Source organism: Enoplosus armatus, chromosome 5 (genome assembly GCF_043641665.1).
Source record: "Enoplosus armatus isolate fEnoArm2 chromosome 5, fEnoArm2.hap1, whole genome shotgun sequence".
NCBI lineage: Eukaryota > Metazoa > Chordata > Actinopteri > Centrarchiformes > Enoplosidae > Enoplosus > Enoplosus armatus.
The window spans coordinates 24,412,753-24,437,821 of record NC_092184.1 but is presented as its reverse complement, the minus strand read 5'-3'; the positions used below and the strand labels follow the sequence as shown (position 1 = coordinate 24,437,821).

The following is a 25,069-nucleotide window of genomic DNA, read 5'->3' as shown; positions in this document are numbered from 1 at the left end:
GACTCCAAACCACCAAATGATTTATTTAAGAAGACAACGTTTTGATCCCAGTAGGATCCTGGTCAGGTCAAAATGTTTCAAAATGGTTAGCACACCCATATATATATATATATATATATATATATATATATATATATACCAATAGGTTGAAAAACAATTACATCAATCCCCAAAAATGTGCAGATACAATGATGCATCAAATATATGCAAGTATTGCACATCATTAAAAGCATTAAAAAAAGATTATTTAAAAAGAAAAACTCATGATAAATTTACAAAATCTCAGTTTACAATAAGTGTTTTATTTCATATTCTTGAATTAGTCCTCTTGGTGTCATAGTCGGCCACCACTAATGGCAGCTGATGTTTGTGAGGCTGCTGTGGAGGAAAGCCTCTCGCAAGGTGATCAAAAGCAGCAAAAGTCAACCAGCCACACATCCTCACTTCCGGGGGAAGACGTGGCGTTAAAAGACAAACTATTGCCGAGTGGTTCCTTGTTGCTGGATAACATAAGGTTCATATTTTGTGTATGTTTTATTTCAGTGTCTTCCCAAAAACTTTTTTCCTAATTAGGCCTGAAAAGGCTCTGAAGAAATAAAACGTTTCAGATGTGACTGAGACGGACACCCCGAGTGAAATCATTTGGAACGTCCACTTTGTCAGAGTGGGACATAACTGACTGATATCCAGTTTTGTTCAAAGGCGATAGGAGACCCAATTATCAGCAAATCATCTGCAGTCTTTAACACAAGTTTGTGTGAGTTTATTTCAGTGAGCTTGTGTGTGTGTGTGTGTGTGTCTGCTCAAACAAAGGATTTGGAGTCGGTGTGCATGATTGGCACACAATGCAGATGTGTGGGCAGCAGATGCCATCTGGGGAAAGCGAAGTGGGCTGGTAGAGGAAGGGAATGGGAGGGGGGGGGGGTTCCCCCCCGAAAAAAAGCTGGTGGTTTGACAGGAAGATAAAGGAAACGATGGGAGTGTAATCAATCAAAAACACTGTGACAAAAATAAAGGAAGACAAGACGCAACCCACCCACTCGACCGACCACCATCACGGCCCGTCATCTCTGGTCCACAAAACTTTTTTGCTATTGGTTGAAAAAGATCAAAAGCGGCCCTCCAGGTCCCCCTGTGGCTTTTTAGGGTTGCCAGGCTTGTCGTCAGGGGAGAAAACAGGGGAAAGTGCCCTTCATCTGGGGATGTAGTTTTGGACAATCAATGTTCGGGGGTAAATTGGCCAATTTCGGGAGAGCACCAGGTGCTTTGTCTGCTTCATTACGCCGGTCGAGATACTTCCACAGGGGAGACCCTGACCCCACAAAGGCACAGTATCACGTCCCAGGAGACTCTCATAAACCCACACACACACCTCTCCATCTATTTCTAAATCAGCCTCATTCTTCTTGACCGGACATAATTTGTTTGAGCAATCTAAGACCAGGACTGCACAGGACACAAAGCTGCCCTCTCAGACTAATTATACATAAAAACACCATATTCTCTCTTTCTTAGTGTGGCATCTGCGAGGGGGGAAACAAAGCCACACTATGTCTGCAGAAGTATTTGAGACAAAGGCAGGTCTATTCACAGCGAGAACACCCCGATGAGAAACCTCCTAGATGTTTCCTTGTATGGGCAGCAATAAATATATCGTGGCCAAGTCTTGGAAGCCTGAGGTTGGTGTGACAGCTACAAAAAGGCATGGGAACGAGAGCGCTTGGGATCTGCCAAACGTGGATGCTAGAGGCTTCAGACAATATTTCCACACAAAGACACATTCATATGTATGACGCTGTATTGAGATGAGAGGAAAAAGGGGCATTCAGGCACCTGCTGAGAGTGAGGAAAATGTTTTACAGCCTGCACTGTCTCACCATCACGAGACAAAGCCAAATGAAGCAGCCTAAATCCAAAATACATGCTGCTTCATATATTTTAAAGATACCAGACTTCCCACAACAGAAATAACAATTTTCAGATGCCTTTTTGGTTCACGTGATGGAATTCTGTTTTGACTTCCCACCTTTGGAAATGATCAGCAGCCCTCCAGCTGATAGGGATCCAACCACTTGGCCAAGGACGCCTCAGAGCGGTGCATGTTTTCCAGCTCAGTCGCTGTCTCTGTAATCTGTGAATGGCCGCATTCCACTCCAAAGGAGACACAATATTATAAAGGTGCTGGTTGTGGTTGTGGAAACCTTTCTGTAGTCACTGGCAGCAGTGCGCGGTGATGCAGAGCGGCCTGACCTGCCCACACGGTGACAATCTCCTCTGCAGATCATTGAAAGGTTGCCTGCCAGTCGCTGCAATGGGCACATCCCATGGGAGCAGTAGAAGACCTGTGTAGGAGGACATAAAAGAGTGAGAGCGCCCTGGGCAAAGACCTCAAACCTGGACACAGCTGGCTTTTCTCAAACGTGAACAATGCAGCCTTTGTTTCGAGAAAAACTGCAGAAGCAACATCAATTCCTGCCCGTCATTCACCTTCGCAGCTCCTCAACACCAGGCCTGCTCCGTTACCTGTACTCGTGGATTTCATCAGAAATACCCTTTGATAATATCAGAATAACAGCAGGTGACAATAATCCAACACAAGCTCGCCACCCATCACGAAACGGGCATTGTCGATTTCACAAAGTGCAATACCATGTAATGTTAGGGAGGTCATGCCCGTGCTTGTTCTTTAATCCAATTTTGGAGGCAGAACAGGCGTCAATATCTCCGCTAGGTGGCGACCTTGGTCTGATGCGGCTCACCTTGGACAGCGCTGCGCTTGGCTGGAGCCAGACTACATGCAGGATCAGCACAGTGCGACTGCTGAGGAACACAGAGGACAAAAACTGACGCATTGCATTTTACGCTTATAGACACACAGTCGAGGAGCACTTTCTATTTTTCATTTCAAGTTAAGGAAGCAGCAGACTTCGTTTCCCAAACACACACACACACACACACACACACACACACACTTCCCATTCGTTTTCACTGTTGACAAGTTGACTAACAGGACCCCCCCCCCCCCCCCGCAGTTTATTCGTGTAATGTCAATCGGTGACTCACACAGTCATGGAGAGTTTGACATCGCCTTGGTACCTGCATGGCAAATACCAATACTACCACCACCTCGGAGACTCTGCGACCACAGCGTCCACTGGTAAATCAGAGACTAATTAATGATTATTTGCCACCCCCCCCCCTCCCTCCACTATGTTTCCTTTATGGATTGAAGGGGTCCGCGTCAGAGCGCACAGAGTAGACCCGCCCCCTGGCTCTGGTGCGCTCGCTGCGTCTCTCTCCCCCTGTCCGCTTCAAATCCATATTCCACTGGGAGAGAGAGAGAGAGGGAGAGAGAGGGAGCGAGAGAGAGAGAGAGAGAGAGACCAGGAGCTGGGAGAAGAGCAACGAAGGAAAAAGAGGAGAGAAAAACGGAACAACGACACAAATGGCACTCATGGCAGGGATTCTGTTCACGGCCACCTTTCTTGTTTTTGGGATTTTTACGCTCGTTTCGCCGGCTCGGATATACCCCCCGAATGAAGGTAAGGTTTTTGGGAGAAAAGAACTGCCGCGGACTTCTGACTTCATCCCCGCTCCGTCTCTGTGTGTGTTTGCGCCGCGGAGCCTCACTTCGTGGCCCCTAGTTGCGAGTGCGAGGAGCCGCGATGAGTCTAATGGTGGACAACACCGACGGTCACCTTTACGCAGCGACTTTTGCGTGTTTTTTTCTCACGAGAAGTGGTTGTCCAAATGCGCATCGGCTGGTTTTGGTCTCGGCTGGGGGCTTGGATCGTGCCTGCTGGCGGGGAGCGGGGATACTTGTAGCCCCGATGCGTGCTGATCTCTCTGCTAAGATAGAAGGTCAAGCCGATCTCTGCTCCAATAGAAGTTTAATGTTGCGTAGCATCTACCTAAGCGGACATGTCTGAAGTACATTCACGAGTCGTGGGGGGGGGCTTCGCAAGTCCGGCACACATGAGGCGACTGCCCAAGCAGCTCGTTATTTATCAAGAATTGTTGACGGGGATCGCTCCCGCTGTCACGGTGTGTTTGGGTGGAAGGTGACTGTGGGAATGAAAGAAAAACCAGTTCTAAAAGTAAAATGACGCCGGATTGAAGAATGCTTCCCGGCGATGAATAAAACGTGTTCGGTTGTTCTCCACCAGATACACGTTCACTGGAAAGCGAGCAGACATTAAACTGCAAGAGGTTTAAATTGAGCACGGTGTGCACAAAAACACGAGCTCGGAAGGTTTCGGGACTAGAGGTGCCTGCTCGGGGTCCCGGGGCGCAGTGGATCCAGTCTCAAAATGTTAGGCCCAGTACGGCTTATAGCCTCCCTTCCAGTGCAAACACTATTGATGAAGTTTATTGTATTTAAAACATCGGATGCATGCAATCCGTCTCCTGCAGAATTCTGTTTCTATTTCTGCCCTTCTCGATGCATCACAGGCTCAGCGAAGTTAAAAATGAAAGAAATGTTTCAGATTTAAAACGGATCAGTCTGTGTTGTAGCTAATAATTTATACCGAGGACTTACATAACGGCTTTATTTATTAATTTATACTGAGCAGTTGATTAAGCATTTTGATCACACCGAATTCAAAATAACCTTAAAATAGATATATGTATACTACATGCCATTTAGTTCGATCGAAAATGTCTTAATTAATTCTTCACAGACGTAATGTTTTACTTTTTCTGGAGGAAATGTTGCGTGAGCGGCATTTTAAATGCGTTTTGTTCTTCAACGACCAAGTTTACGCAGACGGCTCCCTAATTGATTCTGATCACATCAAACATGTTCAAAGCCGAGACTGAGCTCAACGAAAAATTGATATTTTTAAAGACACTGCGGGGAAATAGATTTGTCATTTGTAGAAAATCTTTTTCTCAACGAAAATCAATCAAAACGACGTGCGTTAACACAGCAGGGAATCACGCACAACAAAACATGCACACGTTTAACGTCTGTGAGACTCACTGGCCTCCAGTCTTCATCCTCTCTGTGCTGAAATCCATCACGAGATTTATCAACTTGATAAAACAGTTATTTCTATTCATTAAGCCTTTTTTTTGTGTGCGCAAAAACTAGGAACCTATTTTTCTTCCTCAGTGTGGATTATAATGCCAATGCTGATGTTGTGTGGATGGACGGAGGCTGCATGCTCACGTCTCCCATTCTTGTTTTCCAGTCACGTTATTGGACTCCAGATCTGTACAGGGGGAGCTTGGATGGGTCGCCAACCCGACAGAAGGAGGGGTAAGTACTGCAAAGAAGTGTCCCCTTGTTAGGACGCATGGTCCCCTATTGAGCAAAAATGGAGAGATAATATCCATTATTGGCAGGAGCTCTGGAGTGGACCGCCAAACAGATACACAGCCCTCTTTGATAAGGGTTCGTCCTGGTGAGCCCTTTATGGGAATGTCTTTGTTGATGATTTATTGTGCAGCTGTCTGCACTGTAGGGATATTAGGCTCAGGGTGGGATCAAGGCACGATTTCCTCTATCTTACACTAAAATATGGGTAAATTAGAATTTGCCATTTTGTTGTATACAGAGACACTCTGGAACACCCTCCAGGGCCCCATGGGGTCCCCGGAATCCACTTTGAGAACCATCGGTCTATAGGCACCCCTCCCTAGCCCCCAACCTCCCTGCTCCCCTTTCTCCTCGCTCCCCCTCTCTCTAACCACTCTGTACTGGTCAGATGCAGGGGCCGATACTGCAGCGGGCGTCAGGTTTCCTGAATAGACGTCGGATTGAATCGGTCTTTGTGGGGAAACTTTATATCCCTTTCCACCATTGAGTGGAAGAGAGGGAGAGGGAGAGGAGCTTGGCAGCTGAGAGAGGGTCCTCCGGAATGGATGAATAAGGGGGAAAGTGCAGTGGGGTTCGGATCTCACATACAGCAGCGGCGAGCAGGGTCGCGTGATACCTCAGTCTAATAATCTACAGTGGCTCTGACAAGAGAGAAGAGGGGCCGTGGTGTGGGGAGGGGGGGGGGGGGGGGGCACGCCTTCCCCAAGTCTCAAAATGTGTCTGAAAGACCTCACGGAAGACAGCGCGTGCTGTCACTCCTCCGTTTCTTCTGACGATGAGCGCGAGCGAGCCTCTTAATGTTTTATGAAAATTAATACAAATTAGCAACAATCATGTCAACTAATGAACACGAGCCCAGGGGAACACAACTCCACCTCGTGCAGCTGTTGCCGGCTCCGCTCGCGAGCCCGGTGCGGCGTTCAGGGCCCCCCCCCGGCCATTTTATCACCAACAAGTGACGGACAGGGTCCTGGCAGCCCCGGCACGCCTGCATTCGCCCTCTCATTACGACCAATCGTCCCTGCTGCCGGGGGAAGGTGCAGCCGTATCTCAGCGCCGCTTGGTTTCCGCAACAAAAGGGGGGCTGAAGGAAGAGAGAGAGTGGATGGAACAGCAGGGAATGATAGACATTTTCTCAAATCATACAGCCGCAGCTATGTTTAGCATTACCCCCCCCCCCCCCCCCCCCTCCAGGGATATAAGGCTTTAAACCAGATTGTTTATGATAAGGCGTCAAGTCAAATCTGGCAGTATAACCACATCTTCCACTGTCCCGTTCTGACTTCTCTTTATTCCAAAGGCCTGTCTGCGTGTTTACAGGCCAGCTCAGTCAAAGACTCTATTTAAAACACACGGTGAAAAACTTAGGGGGGGGGGGGGGCACACCGCTCTGAGCCTCTCAAGACGTGCTCGTATTTGCTCAACAGCGATCTGCAGAGAGGGGAACTTTAGCATAAGTAAAACAAACACTCCCTCCCCGGATAACGTAATCCATGCGCCCCACGTCAGCGTCCCCCCCCCCCCCCCCCCCCCCTCTCCTGTGGGTTCACACCAACAGCGCGTCCCGGTCCCCGTCAGGTTTGCGGATGTAAAGCAGATTCAGAGACCTTTAGTTTTTGGGTTGTCCCGTTTTCAGTCTGTCCTTTTTTTCTCCTCCCTGAGCCGTACAGGTATCCCAGTGTGTGTGTGTGTGTGTGTGTGTGTGTGTGTGTGTGTACATACCACTCCCCAAGTAATTGAACTGTAGGCAAATACTGAGGCACAGAACTAATTACAAATTTCCGTTGTCGCAGTTGAGGAGAAGCTATGAATATTAATATCTTTATGATTCTATATTAGGACCTAACACGTCTATTAGGTGCCATCCATAAAATATGCATTAAGTTTAGCCATCAATTAATTGCTCTGCTGAGGCTCAACTATTGACTGTTCTTCTGCACAGTTTCTCTCACTCTGGGCACAGACATGTGTGTTTACTTACACGGTCCATTTTAATTAGGAGAGCGTTTCCTTTTGAGATTTCTCCGATTGTCTTGACCTTTAACAATCCTGCCGTGACACTGTTACAGTGTTTTCTTCAACATAGGTTATTCACTTGCAGAGAGCAGATTGAAATATCGTCGTAACCTATTTAATGTTGTGTCCTTTCCCCAGTGGGAGGAAGTGAGCATCATGGATGAAAAGAACATCCCCATCCGGACGTACCAGGTGTGTAACGTCATGGAGCCAAACCAGAACAACTGGCTCCGCACCGACTGGATCCCCCGAGGCGGCGCCCAGCGCGTCTACATTGAGATCAAGTTCACCCTCCGAGACTGCAACAGCCTCCCGGGGGTCATGGGGACCTGCAAGGAAACCTTCAATCTTTACTACTACGAGTCCAACAACGACAAGGAGCGCTACATCCGAGAGAACCAGTTCGGAAAGATCGACACCATCGCCGCGGACGAGAGCTTCACTCAGGTGGACATCGGCGATCGCATCATGAAGCTGAACACAGAGGTGCGAGATGTGGGCGCCTTGACCCGGAAGGGCTTCTATTTGGCCTTCCAGGATGTGGGAGCGTGCATTGCGCTGGTGTCCGTCAGGGTCTTCTACAAGAAATGTCCCTTAGCGGTGCGTAACTTGGCCCAGTTTCCCGATACCATCACTGGAGCCGATACCTCCTCGCTTGTGGAAGTTCGTGGCTCATGCGTGGATAATTCAGAGGAAAAGGAGGTTCCCAAGATGTACTGCGGGGCTGACGGAGAGTGGCTGGTGCCCATTGGGAATTGCCTCTGTAACCCTGGATACGAGGAGCGCAATGCAGAATGCCAAGGTAAAGAACTGACATTTGTCTTGTGTTATTTGGGGCTGACTTTTGCTCCGTTTATAGATCACTCTCTCCCTTCAAACCCTGCCAGTCCCTACAGTATCCTACCTCTTTAATTTCTCCCAGCCCTCTTGCTCTGTCTCTTTGTCTTTATCCCCCACGTTTCACTCCCTTTGTCCTTCACTCTCCTCCCTCCCTCGACTCACCCACCTCGCACTCTGTTGGATATTTTTTCCTCCTCCTCCTCTCCCACTCTTTACAGTCTCCTTTTCAGTGTCTGGTTGGGTGATAGAAGCAATGATGATTGTAAATGGAGTAATTAGCGGGCCCACTGGGAGGTGTCGTGCAATAGGATGCATCCCAGGAGAATTGGTGATACTGGGAGAGGAGGGTAGAGCTCCAACTGGTTCGCACCACTGCTGTGTCTTTCACCTCCGCTCGCTCTTTCTCTTTTTCCCAATGGAGCCCGAATCTGGGAAAAAGAGATAGACAGCTTTAGAGGAAGGGAAAGAGAGAGAAATTGTTTATCATTCCAAGCAGGTATGAGAAGAGTGAAAATACACAGCTGTGAGATGGGGTTGAAATAGTGCTATTTGGTAGGGGGGGAATAGCCCTTCGTGGGCGATTATTCTCGTCTCAGCTCGCCGTGATCCTATACCAGGCTGTTTGATGAGGTTTTAAGGTCACTGCAGAGTGCCTCCCTCCAGATTTTTTTTTTAAAATCAGGAGCACGATTGAGCCCTCAGCATGTTGGTGAATTCAAAACGTTGCCTAGAAATGGCCATTAAATGTTAGAAAAGACCTGCCGATAGATCTTTCAGCGTTTTTGCTTTGAGGTGTTTCGAGCTCAGGCTCTTGTGATGAATAGCACATCTGATGGGCTCCACCCTAATTGAACTTGCCTGCACGTCGTAGATTGTAGTTTGCGTGTTTTGCAGCAGTGTATTGTGGATAGCATCTAGTAGCATTCAGCAGCTGTTTTGCGGATCACATGCAGCATTTTGCCAAGCCGAGGCACAGTTGTCAGCTGGCCAGTCGAGGGGATGCCAGTTCTGCCACTATGGTTTATTGGTATATCCCACCCGCCACCCACCACCATCACACACAAAAAGCAGTGAGCCACAGCAGTGAGGGGTCAGAGGCTGGGCATGGGTGATTAACAGGGGGACGGACCACTACACCTCTCTTAATTTATGAGGGGGCCTTTATCTTGGAGGACTAATTGCTTGCCAAGCAGGTCCGGTGATTTAGGGGTACTGCTGGCTGCTTGGGGGTGGGAAGGCAAAGGGGGGTACCAGTGAGCTGGAGGTTTGAGGGACAGGAGACCAGAAAGTTAGTTAGTTACAGACTGGATTGGCTCTCGATCATGCAGTTATACCCTCTCATGTTTCAAATCAGAGCGAGAACCCTGATCTCATACTGTACATCATAACTTTCATTGAAACAGACTCCTTATCTCTCCTCTTTCATTTCAGTTGGGATAAATAGCTGTTACCCTCCAAAGAAGGCAAGAAAGGAGTTGGAAACCTTGATTTTCAATGACTAATGCAGTCTCGTTCTGTCTGCCAGTTCGGAGCTTTTCAAGCCAATATATCCATTTAGTTCACATATCACTGCATCTGCTTCAGTGTGTTTAACTTTACAGTGCCAACGCATCCACTCAATTCACTTTTAGCTTTAATTGCACTGTTTGAGAAAGTTTCTTAACATTTCACTTCCAATTGGAAACTGGAGAACACGCATTGGGTTTGAAGCTGCGTGGCTGCCGAGAGGCGTCGGCGTGGGTCGGCTCCAGTGACTGAAGGGTTAAAGGGTGCTGGCCACCGTCAGCCTTCAAGTGCACCGATGAGCCGGTTAATATTCCCCAATGTGACACGCTCTATGGGAGAGGAGCCCCTCTCCTGTGTGACCAAGTTGACCAAGGAACTTAGACAGGAGCTGGTTTTGGGGGGAGGGAGGGTGGATATCACAGGCGAGTCGTGTGTGTCTGTTAATAGTAAAAAGTTTTAACAAGTGTATGAGAGTGTGTGAGCCTACGCTCACACTATGTGGCTTGATTTGGTGTAAATCCTTTCTTTTTAAAGGTTTTCTATGGTGCACACAAGCCCAATTGTGTGTGTGTGTGTGTGTGTGTGTGTGTGTGTGTGTTCGCATGCTTGTGTGTCAGTGCTTGTCTTGTGTTCGTGCGGGGTTACAAGGGCACCTTGGCCCCTGGTTCCCAGCCCAGGATGAATGGGCTCTCCTCCATCATTGTTTGGGGCAGCAGCGGAGCCGACTGAGGCTGGTGATGTTTGGGGGGGGGGGAGAGGTAAAGGGGGGGGCTGACAGGGCACGTAGGAGTTGTATTCTCCACCCCTGGCAGAGGTCAGGGGTCATCCCCTTCTGCATCCATCTTACTGCTGCGGCTGACAGGGTCGTGGATCCAGGGTTGATTAAGACGTCAGGGTTTTGACAGCTGTGGCGGGGGTGTGTGTGTGTGTGTGTGTCTGTGCTTGAGGTGGGCTAAGGGTGGCCAGGGTGTACACCCAGGGCCAAGGCGAGAGGGGCAACCAGGGCACTGAGGGCCAAGGGGCCCCCTGATCTAAGGAGAGGGGACTCTTGTCTGTTTGCGTTTGGGATCCCTTTCCCTGTTAACCCCCCCCCCCATGCACTCTGATGGGGAAGGGTGGGGGTCAGGGAGTCCCCTCGCTCTTCATCTGGTGAGGGGGTCACTACTGTTGGAGGGGTGGGAGGGAGAGATTAGTGAGAACTACCTATGTCATTATGGGGAAATGATAATTACCTTAACTGTTTCTTTCTCTGTGGAGTGAGAGAAACTTTTGAGCGACGATGTGCTCTGGCAGCAGCTGTGCCTCTGCAGAACAATGATGTGTGCGTGCATCAGCAAGTTGTGTGTGTGTGTGTGTGTGTATTTGCCTTCAAGTTGTGTTGTGTTGTGTTGCCGTGTGTGTGTGTTTGTTCAGGCTAGAGCTCGGTTGAGGCGTGAAGGTGACAGACGCTTTTGACACTGCAGAATGCTAGTTCATGGTTGAGCTGTTAACCGGCACCCCACAGCCTATCATCACCCCCAATAAACACACACACACACACACACACACACACACACACACACACACACTTAATGGTAGCTAACATTGCCCAATTTTTTGCCTATGGACGTTTGCTCATTTGATCTTTTCCTCTTTGTTCTTCTGCAGTTTATTTAATTTTGTATTAAATGTGCAAAATGTTTTTGCTGTATTAAGGCAACAATAATTTACAATTCCCTTTTCCCCCAACCTGTTTGCATGTGTGTATGGAGTCGCTTGTGATGTCAGTGTGTGATCGTAGTATTTTCTCACCTGAGACCCCCCCCCCGTCTCCCTCCACCCTCTCCATTCCCAGCAGTCTACGCTGAGCTGGAAACTCTCATTCATATTGGATTAAGAGGTTTTAGGGATGAAGTTTCCCTCCTGTGCTGCACTCATTGTGTGTGTGTGTGTGTGTGTGTGTCTCGTTCCCTCTCTCCCTCTGTTGACAGTGTTAAATATGCGCTTGGGAGCATCATTCTAAATTCACCACGTAATTCTATTTAGCCCGCCGGTCCCCGATGGCTTTAAGTACACAGACTCAGTCCCTTGCTCTTCCTCTCTCTCCCCTATTTTCATCCTCCTGCTTCCTCTTTTCTGCATAAACACAAATTAAGTATTTGCATCTTCTTCTTGTCCGACTCGGTTGCTTGCTTGTTTTTTCTGTCCATGTCTTCTGTCTCTTCAAATTTCCTGTTGCTTTAATGGCTCTTCAAGGGACTTTTTTCCCCCCTCCTCTTTTCATACGTCTCTTTCTCCTTTTTATCTCCCTCTATTTTTCTCCCGAGTTTCTGTTTGCAATTTTCACCCGTTCACACTCTGTCTTTTTTCTCTCCCTCTCTCTGCTCCCGGCCGTCGAGGTGGTTAGTGTTCGTCAGCCTGTCTCTGGTGGCAGCAGCAGGAAGTGGGCTGAATAATGAGATTACCTTCACCGTTGGGAGGGAGGCAGCTAGGAACATCATCACCCGTCATTGTTCCCGCAAACACACATGCAGGCGTGCACACACACACACACCGACACATGCACATGTGTGTGAGTGAGGGCACCTTCTGAATAATAAAAATCCAGACACTTGCAGGGAAGGATGTCTTAGGTGACAGGAACCAATATGGGCATGTACACCCCCTCATGTACAGCCATACACACTTCTACAAACTAACACAATAATCCATGCACACACACACACACACATGTAAAAAAGGACATGTTAAGTAATGGACTCAAGTACACAGACACAGTCATAAATATGCGTAGCAGATGCACACACACACACACACACACACACTCAGAGCTGAGCAGAGCGCAGCAGAATGGAGGTGAATGTACTCATCACTCTGCCTGCCACCAGAGAGCCTCATTTTGTGCTGCTGAATAGAGACGAGGAATCTATTACCAACGGAGAGCAGGAAAGAACAACAGATACAGAAAGAGAGGACAAAATGTCTCATGAGCACCCTCCCCTCCCTGCTGAAATAATTGCTTAAAGCATTTTTTTATTATTATTTTCTCCTTGTTTGGTTCCTCAAATGATGAAAAAAAAAAGCAAAAGTCCCTTCAACACACACAAATCCTCCCTTGACTGGATGTAGGAGGGAGGTGAGGGGGGCCAGCGGTAATTCAGCCGTCATTAGCTGAGGTGCTGAAATGTTTTTCCTGCTCGGGCTGCCGTCCTGCCTCTGCGTTTGTTCCCTTCGCAGTTCTCGGCACTCACCACCCCTCTCTCTTTCTCCACGGTGCCCTGTTCAGGGCAGGAAGCTACCGGTGATCGAGCATGACCCGGGGCTGGTGGCCATAGTGCTCCCACAGCGCCAGCTACGCTGCAGTGTTTAGGAACATGCTGCCATGAATATCCAGCTTTAAGTCATTTATCTGCTTTTGAGTTTTAAAGGCAATTTTTTTCCCCCATGAAAATCAAATTAAGGAATAAAGGCTTTATTTTGCGTCCTTTCAAGGAACTGACACTGATTTCAAGAAAGTGGCAGAAACATGTCAAACTTCATTTAGAAATAAGTAGAATTATCCCAGCCTCAATTGTTGGGTGGAAAATAAGATTTCAGTACTGCATATATATGTGAAGATGAAACCTTTTTATAAACTGCCCACAAAAATGATAGCATATGTTGTGTAAAACAAGGACAAACGTGTTCTTCTTTGAATTATGTTTTGTCAGTGACGTGACATCACTGGTTTAAATTAAATGGCCAGAAGTGTCATTTAAATTCTTCAAATAGGCTGATAAACATTAGGACGTTTTTGGCTTTGTGACGATGTATTTTTCAGACAATCCACTGGGTTTTTAAATAATAATAATAATAATAATAATATCCACTCACAAAGGAGGAGGATACCTTCTAAACAGTATACTACAAAGTGCGTATTTAATAGCCTGCTATGATTAGGTCATGTGGTTGTCAGCTGGCTTTAGGAACATGTAGCTGTGGAATTGTCCAAAAGGGCTTTAAAAGAATGATAAAATTTCTCCTTCTCTCCTCTCCTCTCTTGCCTTTTTGAAAAGCATCCTCTCTTTGAAGCCCACGATGGGAAGAGGGAGCGATTAAAGCAGTCAGCAAGCAAATTAGCATGTCAAAAGGCCCTGAATCAATACCCCAGCTCTCTACCAACACAACCCTGCAGTCCTTTCACCCCCCTCTCCCTCTATCCATCCCTGCCGTTCCCCCATTCCTCCGGCTGTTTCCCTTCTTCTCCCTCCATTTTCTCCCGCACTCCTGCACACTCTCCCTCTTGCTCCCTTGCCCCTCTCTTTCTCTCTCGCTCACTTTAAATTTTTCCTCCCCCCTCTTCCTCCTCTTCTCCCTCAGCTGACGGACGAAGAGAAGAGGCAGAGTTTGTAAGGAGAGATGGACGGATGTATAGGCAGGAGAAAGACAGATAAAGGGAGAAGTGGACAGCGATCAAGTGGGCATGGGTGGACTGTTTCGGAGGGAGAGGTTATGAAAGAGAAAGAGGGCCTCTGCCACCGTCTTTGTGCTGAAAGAGAGGGAGAACAGACCTCTCTCGCCAAGGAGAGCGAGGGAGATGGAGATGAGGAGGCAGGGAGGGAGGTAGAGAGAGAAAAAGAGACAAAAAACACGGGGGGAAGTGAAGTGGAAAGAGATTTAGTTCCAGTCTGGCAACCGTGCTTTTTCTACACTTCATCCGTCGGTTCACCATTGCACGGAAATCCCTTTGATCCGGGGCAATGTGTTACTGATAGTGAGGACTGGGTGTGTGTGTGTGTGTGTGTGGACAGAGAGAGAGTATGTGTGTGTCTGAACCATTATCTGTCCCATATTTATTCTGTGCATCTGTTGCAGCAGGCGTATCACGTGCCGTATCATAGACCTCTATTAACGTTCCAATCGCGTTGTGTGATCTGAGCCCGGAGACAAAGCAGCCCAGCAGCTCTTCAGACGGACGGCCAGCGCTCCCTCAGTGTCTGACAATGGGAGGCTGATTGCAAACACCTTGAAAATGTTTTATCTCTCCCTCTCTCTTTCTCCTGCTGATTTCTATCTTAAGCTCCCTCCATCCTGCCGGGGCGATAGTAGGTGGTCTTTTCTTCTCTTTCGTCGTCATCCTTTTTCTCAGGGGGGCGCAGAGTTCAGTGGCCAAATCAAAGGCTGCTCCGTGGCAATCAGTTAGGGGTTATGACAAAAAGCCTTGCAATAAAGGGCCGCTGTGTAATCTGATGTGCCCTGAGACTGGACACAGTGCCCATTTTAATGAGCTGAGATCCCCCTTTTCTAATCACGGTGGTGGAGGAAATGGCACACTGGCTCACTCTCCCTCGAAAAACACACACACACTTCGAATGTGTGATTTGCATGAAGGACCACAGGCGAGGAAACATGGTTTTGTGGAGGTATTTTGGATATCCAAGTCCTGTTCATTATCTACATAGATACCCACGTAGTTTGGAGCACTCCCAAGGCTTGAATGGCCACAAAACTCTCCTGGATGAATCATCACCGCAGAAGATGAACAACTGCGTTAGAAAATAGCTGATTTAGAGTTGAAGCCTGTGCACATGAAGTCAACTACGACTTCCAATGTGCGTTTAGGTAAGAAACATCCCGCCACAGTTACGTGTGCTGCTAATGGTGAGCTGAAGCTAAAGTAATAATATATTCAGCAGTTTGAATTAGTTCATTTTTGGTTTCTGGGTCAATTTTAAATGAATCCTGCAACTGTAGCAATAATGGCTGAGGCTCATGGGAATTGTAATATTTAGACCTATCCGCAATGACAAATTAAAGGCCATATCATAAACCTATAGTACCTTTAATCAATTATCATGTTTCTGTGTTGAGGAACGTAGAGAATATTATGTTTGTCTGTAGCTGTGTTCCTCCAGGAGATCACTGTCTAGTACATGACTCCCCGTAAAAAAACACAACCTGGTGATTTCACAGTTTTGGACGGATCAAAAAAAGAGATATAACATGTTAATTAATGAGCGTTGGAGGTGCTGCTAGGCAGATTTTATTACCTTTGGACAGAGCCAGACTACTTGTTTCTGCCAGCTCTGTATGCGAAGCTAAGCTAAACCGGCTGCTGGCTTCATATTTAGCATACAGACATGAGAGTGAATTCATAGATGCTGAACTATTTCCTTGAATGAAATCTTTGAAATGGGAATTTAAAGTGGGACCTGCTTTGCCATTTTACATAAACTCCAACACACGTACATGCACCGCTCCTTGGTTTCAGCCCAGAACTTTGCGATCAGGTGGCTGACCTCTTGCTACGAATACATGTGTATGCACACCGGCATGCAAACTACATGTGTATCAAACACACCATGGGGTAGCCTGTGAGGTGTAACCTCCCTGTGGGAGAGCTGAAATGTAATTTGGGGATGTGGAGGTCTGGCAGCCCTCGGGATCCGAAGCCGCAGATCTTCAGCCAAAGGCAGAGGTGGTGTCCATGCTAGGGCACGTCTCTGGGATTAGAAACCTTGATCCCCCCCCCTGATCCCCTGCGAGCTGTCAAATACTGCTGGAAGGGGAGGAAGAAAAAAGAAAAAAAGATGCGATCTCTTGAAGGCTCACACCATGGAGGAATGTAAGGGGAAGAAGAAAGAGCAGGAGAGAGAAAACAGAGACAGACAGAAAGGACAGAGACAGACAGAAAGGACAGAGACAGACAGAAAGGACACATAGAAAATCCAAGCGGAGCGTGAATGTGTGTGACAGAAGGAGTGTGTGTACAGAGTAAAGGAGAGAGAAAGATGAATTGACTCCTGTCTAGTGGCCCTGATAAACGGCTGGAGATGTGAGAGGTGAAGTGGGGGGTTACGGGTACAGACGGTGATCGCTCTTTGAACAAGCCTAATGTGGTCGTGTCACGACCTCTGGCAGCTGCGGTTGATGTCACTGTCAATATCAGTACCTGTGTGTGTTGTGGGGTTGTTTCAACTGACTTTGGACTGTTTTCATTGGAACTACTTTCTGCTGGATAAAATAAACCCTGTGAAACAACAAAAAGAGCGATGTGTTGGTGTGGTATAGATTGTTTGTGTTTGGTGTGTAAAGATACGATATTGGCAGTGTTAAACAAGAGACTCAAGGAAGTCAAGAACACATTTTTGGCAGCTCTGCAGGGCACCGGGGGCTGCTCGAATCAAAGCTGCCAAGTTCTGCGCTTCACCTTAAGTGGTGAAAGAAACCATACTGATAAGGAGAGATAACAGAAAAGGCAGGAAGACAGCGGTAGACATACTTGGAGTGAAAGAAGGCGAGGAGTCCAAGAAATACAAAACTTGACTCTGGCGCTCTTCCAGCGGTGCCCACACACTCGCTTCAAAGCTCGCCGTGCATCTGAATCTCACGGCCCTTTGTTTGCTTCTTCCCGTCATCGCTGTGCCTGTGTGTCTGTCCTCACATCAAAGCTAAAGGCTAAAACGTTACACATTAGCAGAATAACCCTGTCCAAGCAGCAGCCATTAACCCCAGGCTCCTGTTACACACCCCTGTAGCCCCCCTGCAAGGCCAGGTTCAACTAGCCTGGGGTTAGGGAGGGCAACGCATACACCCAACGGCGACGTTTGTGGACACACATATATGCTATTAACTTAGGAATGCACAGTCACATCATGCAAAGCCATACCGTGCGAACAGGAGCCGACACAGTTTCAAGTTGGAGGGGGGTATCACTTCCACGACAGTGATGACCTCGTTGCTGTTTTGAGAGAGAGAGAGAGAGAGAGAGAGAGAGAGAGGGGAGGGGAAAGTGGTCTGGAGAGAGTGAGGCCTGAGTGACACCAGGAGAGGTCAAAGGTTAAAGCAGTGACAGCCACAGTGGAGACCAGCAGACCGTCATTGGGCTGACATGAGCTGTTGAAGAGCTAGTGACCCAGGGAAGTTTTTATGTACCCTGACTGAGCACACACATACACACACACACACACACAGTGAATATGACTGCATGTGTTCACACACACACAATGCAGAGACACAATGCTGTGCACAGTGTTCTCAGGGACACACACCCTCACGCACACACACACACACACACACACAATGGAAGGTGCTTCGAGGCCCCAGACAGGCTGTCGTCTGGGAGCTACAAGTAGATTACCTAAACAAACAACCTAAAAATACCTTTCTTTTCACCCATAAGGCGACCCTTTCCAACCCCTCCTCGTCAACCTTGTCGGTTTCTCAGAAGCGGCTCGGACCCACCAAGAAACCGACAAGCTCGCCCCCCGAGAGCACAGACAACTGGGTAATTAAAGGTTTTGTATGCGTGTTTCTGCAAACGTTAAGCGTGGGCACGTGTGTGAACTCTGATTACGTCACTTGTAATTGTGTGTTTGAATTGATTTGCTACAGGAGACGTAGTAGTGGTCATCCATCCACCAGTCCCCCTTTTCCTCTAAGCTAAAGATGAAATAAAGCTTACTCTCTTCTCATTTTGGGTTGTTTGTTTTTGTTTCCATGTGTACCTGATAGCAGGCTGTGTGACATGGAAGTAGAGGTTTATTTTCACTCTGAGGCGTATGTGATCATGTGGTTTCCTGTGGTATTAGTCATACTGTGACATTATGAATCGCCCTGTATTGACTTTTATGCCGTGATATTATATTTAAATATATGACTTTAGGTCATATCGTCCAGCCCTACTTTTAGCTTTATGGTTAGTTGGTCCATTGTTGGTCCTTGCAGGTAAAATGTCACTGTGATATATTCGATGTTTACTGGCATTATCATGAATATTTGTCTTGTTTAAAAAAGACTAAACACACATTTTAGACATGGAACGTGAATGTGTTTTTTCCGGATACTGAATTGAGAAATTATTATTATATTATATGGAATTATTAATGATATAATGTGGGTATCTTTTATACTTTGTGAATGATTCTCTGTTCATTTTACTGAGCTGCAACATTCAAATGAGCTCAAAACATTCTACCTTTTGTTGTGACGCAGCTTTAAAAACCTGACGACGTTTAAGATACGGGATCTCTCAATGTCCCAACGTGTCTCACATGATACTGAATCTTGTATCGAAAAATCAATGTGATATTGATTCATCGCCCAGCTCTGGAGTGTGTACGACACATGCTACGCAAGCATGAATAAAAGTCCAATTAACACATATTAACGTGACAAATCTATTGTATTGTAAGTGTTGCATTGTGGGGGATTTCAGTGATTTGTTATGTATTTGTGCTACAGCGCGACACGTGGTTTACACTTGTTTACAGAATTGGATATGAGGTCCCATTGAGACTGCTTCCCTATCGCTTCCTCTTCCTCTTCACCTATTCTTAGTGTGTGTTTGTGTGTGTTTTCCTCACACATCCTCCCTTTTCCTGCCCCATTCTCCTCGACTCGCAGCGAGTAGAATAGTTTAGCTCTCCTGATTGTTTAGCGATGTGAGTGTCCCCTCGCACAACAACATTAGCATACTCCCCCACCTCCCACCTCTCTGCCTCTTTTTTCATAATTTAATAGAAATGCAGCTCTTTGTCATTGTAAACAAAGTCAGGAAAGCATGCTAGGTACACTGCCTGCTCACACACACATGCAGAGGCACAGACATGTCCAACATGAGACTCGAGCCCCTGGAGACCTTGGGGAAATTGGACCAAGACAATACCTTGACCGAGTTTGTTTACCTCCCATCGTCCCTGCTGTGCTCATGTCCCCGTGCTTACCTTGCGTACACAAAGCCTGTTTGGTGGATGAGTGTGTGTGTGTGTGCGTTTGCATGCATGGTATTGCAAAGTGCATCTGTGTAGTCCAGAGGGCCTTTGAAGGACTTTGCATACCTGAGAGCGTGCAGGTGTGCAGAGGTTTGTGTATATGTCTCTGTCTTGTTTGCCTTGAATTATAGTCTATTACCCACCTGCTGTGCAAATCTTATGTCACAAAAGGTCCTTAGTGGGTTGGCGCTAAGCCCAATTGTGGGTGGTGCCACCCTTGCCAACCTGGCACGGGTGCAAAAGTGGAATCTGAGTAGCCCCCACCCAACATAGCCAAATCAAACAGTGTTTCACCAAACAAAGATGGATCTGTTGGACTCCTGTACCTCTCCCTCTTCTACCCATCCCTTTAGCTTTTTAGCTTCTTTTCCTTGCGTTCACCTTCAGTACCCTGGATCATTCTTTAAGGAGTGGTCTTGTCCATTCTGAAGTGGCGGGGTGGAATACTTTAGATTTTGGCGATATAACCATTGTACTAATATTCCTTCTTAAGGCAGGCTAGAGGAATTAGGGAGGAAGTTGAGGCCTACGTGTCAATAAGAACGCAGAGACCTTGGTCCGCAGGAAGCCTTCAGAACAATATTCCAATTTTTCAGTTATGCAATCCAAACAGTAACAATATAGGTGGCACCACGGTGGCTCTATATTAGAGCAGGAAATGGTTTGTTAGGCTTGTGTAACCTTGTTATTATGCTAGAAAATGCTTTCAGAAAGGTTTTATACAATGTGACGACGTACATGGCAAGAAATCAGTCATGAACATGCTGTAAATTAGCACATTTCAGGTGGCACTCTGGTGTCGGGACCAGTTGGGTGCCCTGAAGTATTTTTGATGGTATTTTTGATGTTACTGAACATTTTTTTGCTCTCAGGGTCGACTTTTGTGGTAATTTTCATTTTCACAACGTGCTTCTTCGGCTGGTGCTCGTATGTGTCAGGTACAGACATTTTAATTAGGGCAGTGTCTTGGGTGGCTCTCGCGTGATGGATCGGTGCTGCTGAAAATACAGTTATAAATCATCCAGCGTTTGACAGACAAACTGCTGGGAACTCTGGCACCCCCTGCCTCTGGCCACCGTCAGCAAAGCCGCAGTGATTGTCAGCAAGGGTGGCTTGTGTGTTATTAACATCGTTAGCCTCGCTGGCTTTTGTTCTTAGCCTTCATTAACACCAGTAAGGATGTCAACCCAGATGTCACTAGCCGACTTTTTTGCTTGTGCATTTTAAGTGATGGTACCACTAGTGTGGGACCTTTTCCCCCTAGGTCAAGGTCAAGATGTGTGACTAGTGTATGTCATCAATCATGATGATCAGTTTCGGTGGCCGTGTGTCCCTCATCCATCATGCTGATGGGCTTCGCTGGCCGTGTGGCTGCGAGTCGCTGTCAGGGCCGGAGGTAATTAATAACCCCCAGTGACAGAATTAATGAGTTAACCTGCTCCACTCTCCTGCTGTCCCAGTGACAGATGCTAACGGTCAGCAGCTAGTTATCCCTGATAATGTGCCAGTGGCCCAGGTGTATTGATGTGGATGGTCTTTTATTATCTATATGCGTGTCTGGGTGGGAATAGACAATATATACATCCAAGACTTTTTTTTCCCCCCTGCAGCTCGGGACTGCAGCCAGGGGGTAAACAAAGCGCTCTTGGAATAGTAATCCTTTATAGCAGGAGTCTCACCTGAGCAACGAACTGCTTTCCACAGGCAGAAAAAAAGAAGAGATAGAAGAGACACAAAGGCAGAGGGATATGTCAGAGGCAGGTTGAATAGAGATCGCTGGCTCCTCAAGGTGCAGGAGAAGGAGAGACTCTCCTTGCCCTCAGGTCCTGAAAGCTGATCGCTTCGTTTTTTGAAAGAGCCTCTTTGTGAGGACGCCTCTGACTGCTCCTCTGAAGAGCGATCACTGTCTGTTATGACTAAAAAAGAGTGGCCGAGTTTTCATCACCCAAAGAAGATAAAGCGTAGCCTTGAAAGGAGGGAAAATGATGCAGTTTGAACTTAATTCTCTTTTTTTGATTATAAGAGAGGCAATTGTTCCGCCTGGGCAGGCCTAGTTATTGTGTGCCGTGTGCTGGGTGTTGTATTCCTGGGGTTTTTGGACGGCTATTGTAGTGCAAGTTGGCTCTCATGCTTTCAGTCCCCAGTGGAATGGTTACTTTGTTGTGTAGGCTGCAGAATAGCTCGCCTATCAGGCGTTGCATGCGGGTCACTCAAGGTGGGCTGCAGTGGGTGGGTGTGTGGGTAGATGTGGCTTTATTTGGCTGCAGTGTAGGGAGCATCAATGGCTGTTCAAAGCCTGGTGTGTAGGTTGTTGCCACTCAGAGGAAAACTTAGCTGGGTTTGAGTTGCCTCGCGTGTGGGTAGCTATCATTGTATCATTAGCTTTTGTGCACTCCTATTTTTTTGCAGATGGCTGCGTCGACGGTTTTGTCTTGAACAGAAGTTGCCGTTTTTCCCCCCTCCCCTCACGCGGTGCGACCAATTCAGCCGGCAGAATCCCCACCACACGGACAAAACTACTCATTAACTCCCACATCCCTCTCCCTCCACCCTCGATGCCCCCTTTCCTCCAAACGTGCTTAAGCTTAGAGACAACAGGGATAGGGATAGGGATGGGGATGGGGCGGGGGGGGGGGGACTGACAAAAGGGAAAAAGACTAAAGCTAGAGAGGAGGATTGAATGAGTGAAAGGGAGAAAAGGGGGAAGAATGTGATGTCCCAGTCTATGAGGGATTCCATTTTTTGCCTTTCCAGAATAGAACAGTAAGTCACCAGTCTCTTTGTCTGCCTTTGATCTCTCAGCTCAGGGATTTGGCACCTGACAAACCCCTCTCTGTCTGAAAGGAGGCCTGCCGAGAGAAAGCCTAGGAGAGAGAGAGAGAGAGAGAGGGCGAATGAGAGTGAGAAAAAATAATATAGGAGAGTTAGAGAGCAACGGGGCGAAGAAGGAGACAGCATAAAAAAGGTGGTGTGGAAAAATTGGGTTAGACTTTTGAGAGCTGTATGAGAGGATATGATGAGGGCTTCTCAGCTCAGATCCCATAAAAACTAAATACATGTGTGTTCATGTGTGTCCGTATTTGCGCCTGTGTGTGGGTTTGCCAGGGCTGGCCCGGACAGTGATAAATCCAGCGAGTCTTAAGGGAGATTCCTCTCTGAAGCCACGGTCTCTTGGACCACCCACTACTGCGGTCTCTTCCCTCACGCACACACACTCCTAATAGGAAGCAAATTCCCCAGCTTTACTTGGATATCGACCTCTCTCTTCCCTCGACTGTTCCTTTCTGCAGGGCAGTCGCTGCTATAAACAAGCCCTCGTATGTTGACATCACATTTTCAAACACAATTTCTGAAATGCAGAGTTTCAAACCGCAGTTGAGGATGTCTCTATGGCAAACAGGGATTTGGAGTTGGGCAAAGAATTCTGGGACGGCCTGTGGGGGCTCAGGGGTCAGCCTGGGACAGCTTAATAATTGATGAGTGAAAAACTCATCAACCGTGCACAGTTTGAGGTAGCCTGCTCGTAGACTGTGTCTCTTTAAAGAGGCTCAGGCCCAAAGGCTGTGAAGCACTGGGCTCAATTAACTCTCCCTCCAGCTTTTAGCAAAGGGGGCATCATCTCAAACAGCTGGTTGACCCCACTCTCAACTCTGGACACTTTCCTGGTCAGCGCACATGTACAAACCCTAACAGCAACTTTGTGTTTTGTGACCTGAAGCGGTCACAACCTCTTAAACAATACCCACAAATCCCAGGGTCCTTCTGTCTCTAGCGGTGAGACTGGCCGTTGAAGGATTGCTTTAAAGATAGAGAGATAACACAAAGCGCCTCCCGACTAATCTCTCCTTTTTCTTTTCAAGAAAAGAAACGGAGGCTTCACGCACCCCTGCAGGCTACAATCAAAGGGACTCTTAGCTTAGCGTTAGCGAGTGAAGCGGCAGGGATTTAGCCGTGATTGACTGAGTGGGAACGGGCAAAGAATGGCTCAGCAGGTAGCAGCTAGCCCGGCTCGGTTAACGCCACGCCACGCTAATCCAGCTGCTGGAGGAGCGAGGCTGCGGGGCAAAGAGCCTGACTTTATTACGCCTCCAAGAAAGGGATTTCCCGGTATTTTGGGGGGTTTGTGGACTTCCTTTTCTGTTTGTATGTGTGAGCCTGTCGGTGGTTGGTGGAATGTGAGTTTTTGCTGGAGGACGGACTTCCTCCTCACTGCGGTGTATGTGGATAGGCATTGATTTGATTTCTAGTGTGGTGAACACATGTGGGAGTTTGTTTACGTGACTGTTCTTTTGTATGTAGGATCCCCTGATGTTTTTATGACTGTGGCATTGGAATCCATGCCTTTCAACTTCACTTTTAGATCTGGGTTGTGTATGTGCTTATGAAGACAGCAAGACAATGTGTGTGTGTGTGTGTGTGTGTGTGTGGGGGGGGTACTTTACCCCTGCAGACTATAAGCGTGTAATTATCTGATTTATGTTGGGTATGAATTTACCCATCTGTCTCCAATGGGTCTTTTTACATCATAACAAGACAGACAGACACACACACATTCACACACACCGCCCACTCTACCAAAACCCAAACCACCGACCCTCCGGCCTCAATACCATTCGCCGCCCACTGCCAAGCGCACGGCACCCTCATTGATTGACAGGTTACTTGGTCCAATCGGTGTCGCGACTGTCTGCGCCGCACCTCTCGGAGAATTGTTCTTTTGTCCTCCTCTTCTGGTTCAGCGCTCAGAGGGTGAAATATAACCCCGCTAGGTTTCCCCGGCCATTATAGAAACAGATAGATGGGGGAGAAACTCCTTGAAACGCGAGCCCTCCAATCAAACTGTCACTCAAAAGAAAGGCGAGCACTGTCGCCAAAAGTAGGAAAGTGTCACTTGGGTTACCACTTCAGACTGGGGTGTGTGTGTGTGTGTGTGTGTGTGTGTACGTTAGGCCCCGCAGAGCTAAACCCGCCTTGTGAGAGTGACAGAGCTCCTGGTGTGCCAAGAGTGGTGGCATTTGTTTGTTAAATGGTCTGAAATGCCAATGGCTCTGGTTTCGTTGTGGCTCCAAGTCTTGCCAATAGAGCATAGCTTAAATTTGTGAGAAAGACAGGAGGTAGTTATTTGATCTTCTCTTTTTGTCGGAGGAAATAGCGCCCTTTACTCCTGCTCTGTTGTTTTTGATAATAGAATGAAGGTTCGTGAGAACGGAGAAAGGGGAGAAAGCACCGAAGATGGAAAATGAAGACAAAGGGAGGCAGGATCGGGGAGAGGAGTAGAAGCCTCTGGGCAACATATTGTTTTCTTGTTGCTAATTGGGGGAAAATGGGAAAGTTCTCTCCTTCTCTTTCATTGGAAAACAACTATTTGATGTCAAGTGCAATGCTATGGCAACATCCCCTTCTTACCAAAACCTTAGACAGCCACTAACATCAGCTTCATTTGTGGATTTTTATCAGAGACCTCTTTTGGATGGATTGCCATGCAGTATTGTACATTCGTGGTTCTCAGAGGATGCGTCCTAATGGCTTTGTTTGACTTCTCACCTGGCACCACCAGCAGGTCTGCACAGGTTTCACTTCCCTGGTGAAATATTGGAACATCTGTAGATGGCTTGGCGCCACGTTTTGTAAAGACATTCATGATTCTGAGATG

General features: G+C 47.4%; 1 protein-coding gene across 5 annotated transcripts in view; it reads left to right on the top strand.

Moving 5' to 3' along the window:
- The first annotated feature begins 3,430 nt into the window (after positions 1–3,430).
- epha4l (eph receptor A4, like) overlaps positions 3,431–25,069 on the top strand; it is a 47,424-nt gene continuing 25,785 nt past the window's right edge. For 4 of the 5 annotated variants that reach the window (XM_070905406.1, XM_070905405.1, XM_070905403.1 and 1 more), the window contains exons 1-3: positions 3,446–3,542; positions 5,196–5,263; positions 7,478–8,141. In XM_070905406.1, the coding sequence (XP_070761507.1) occupies positions 3,446–3,542; positions 5,196–5,263; positions 7,478–8,141 (829 nt within the window). Of the gene's footprint in view, positions 3,543–5,195; positions 5,264–7,477; positions 8,142–25,069 lie in introns of all 5 variants that reach the window. The other variant, XM_070905407.1, reaches the window with a different exon arrangement.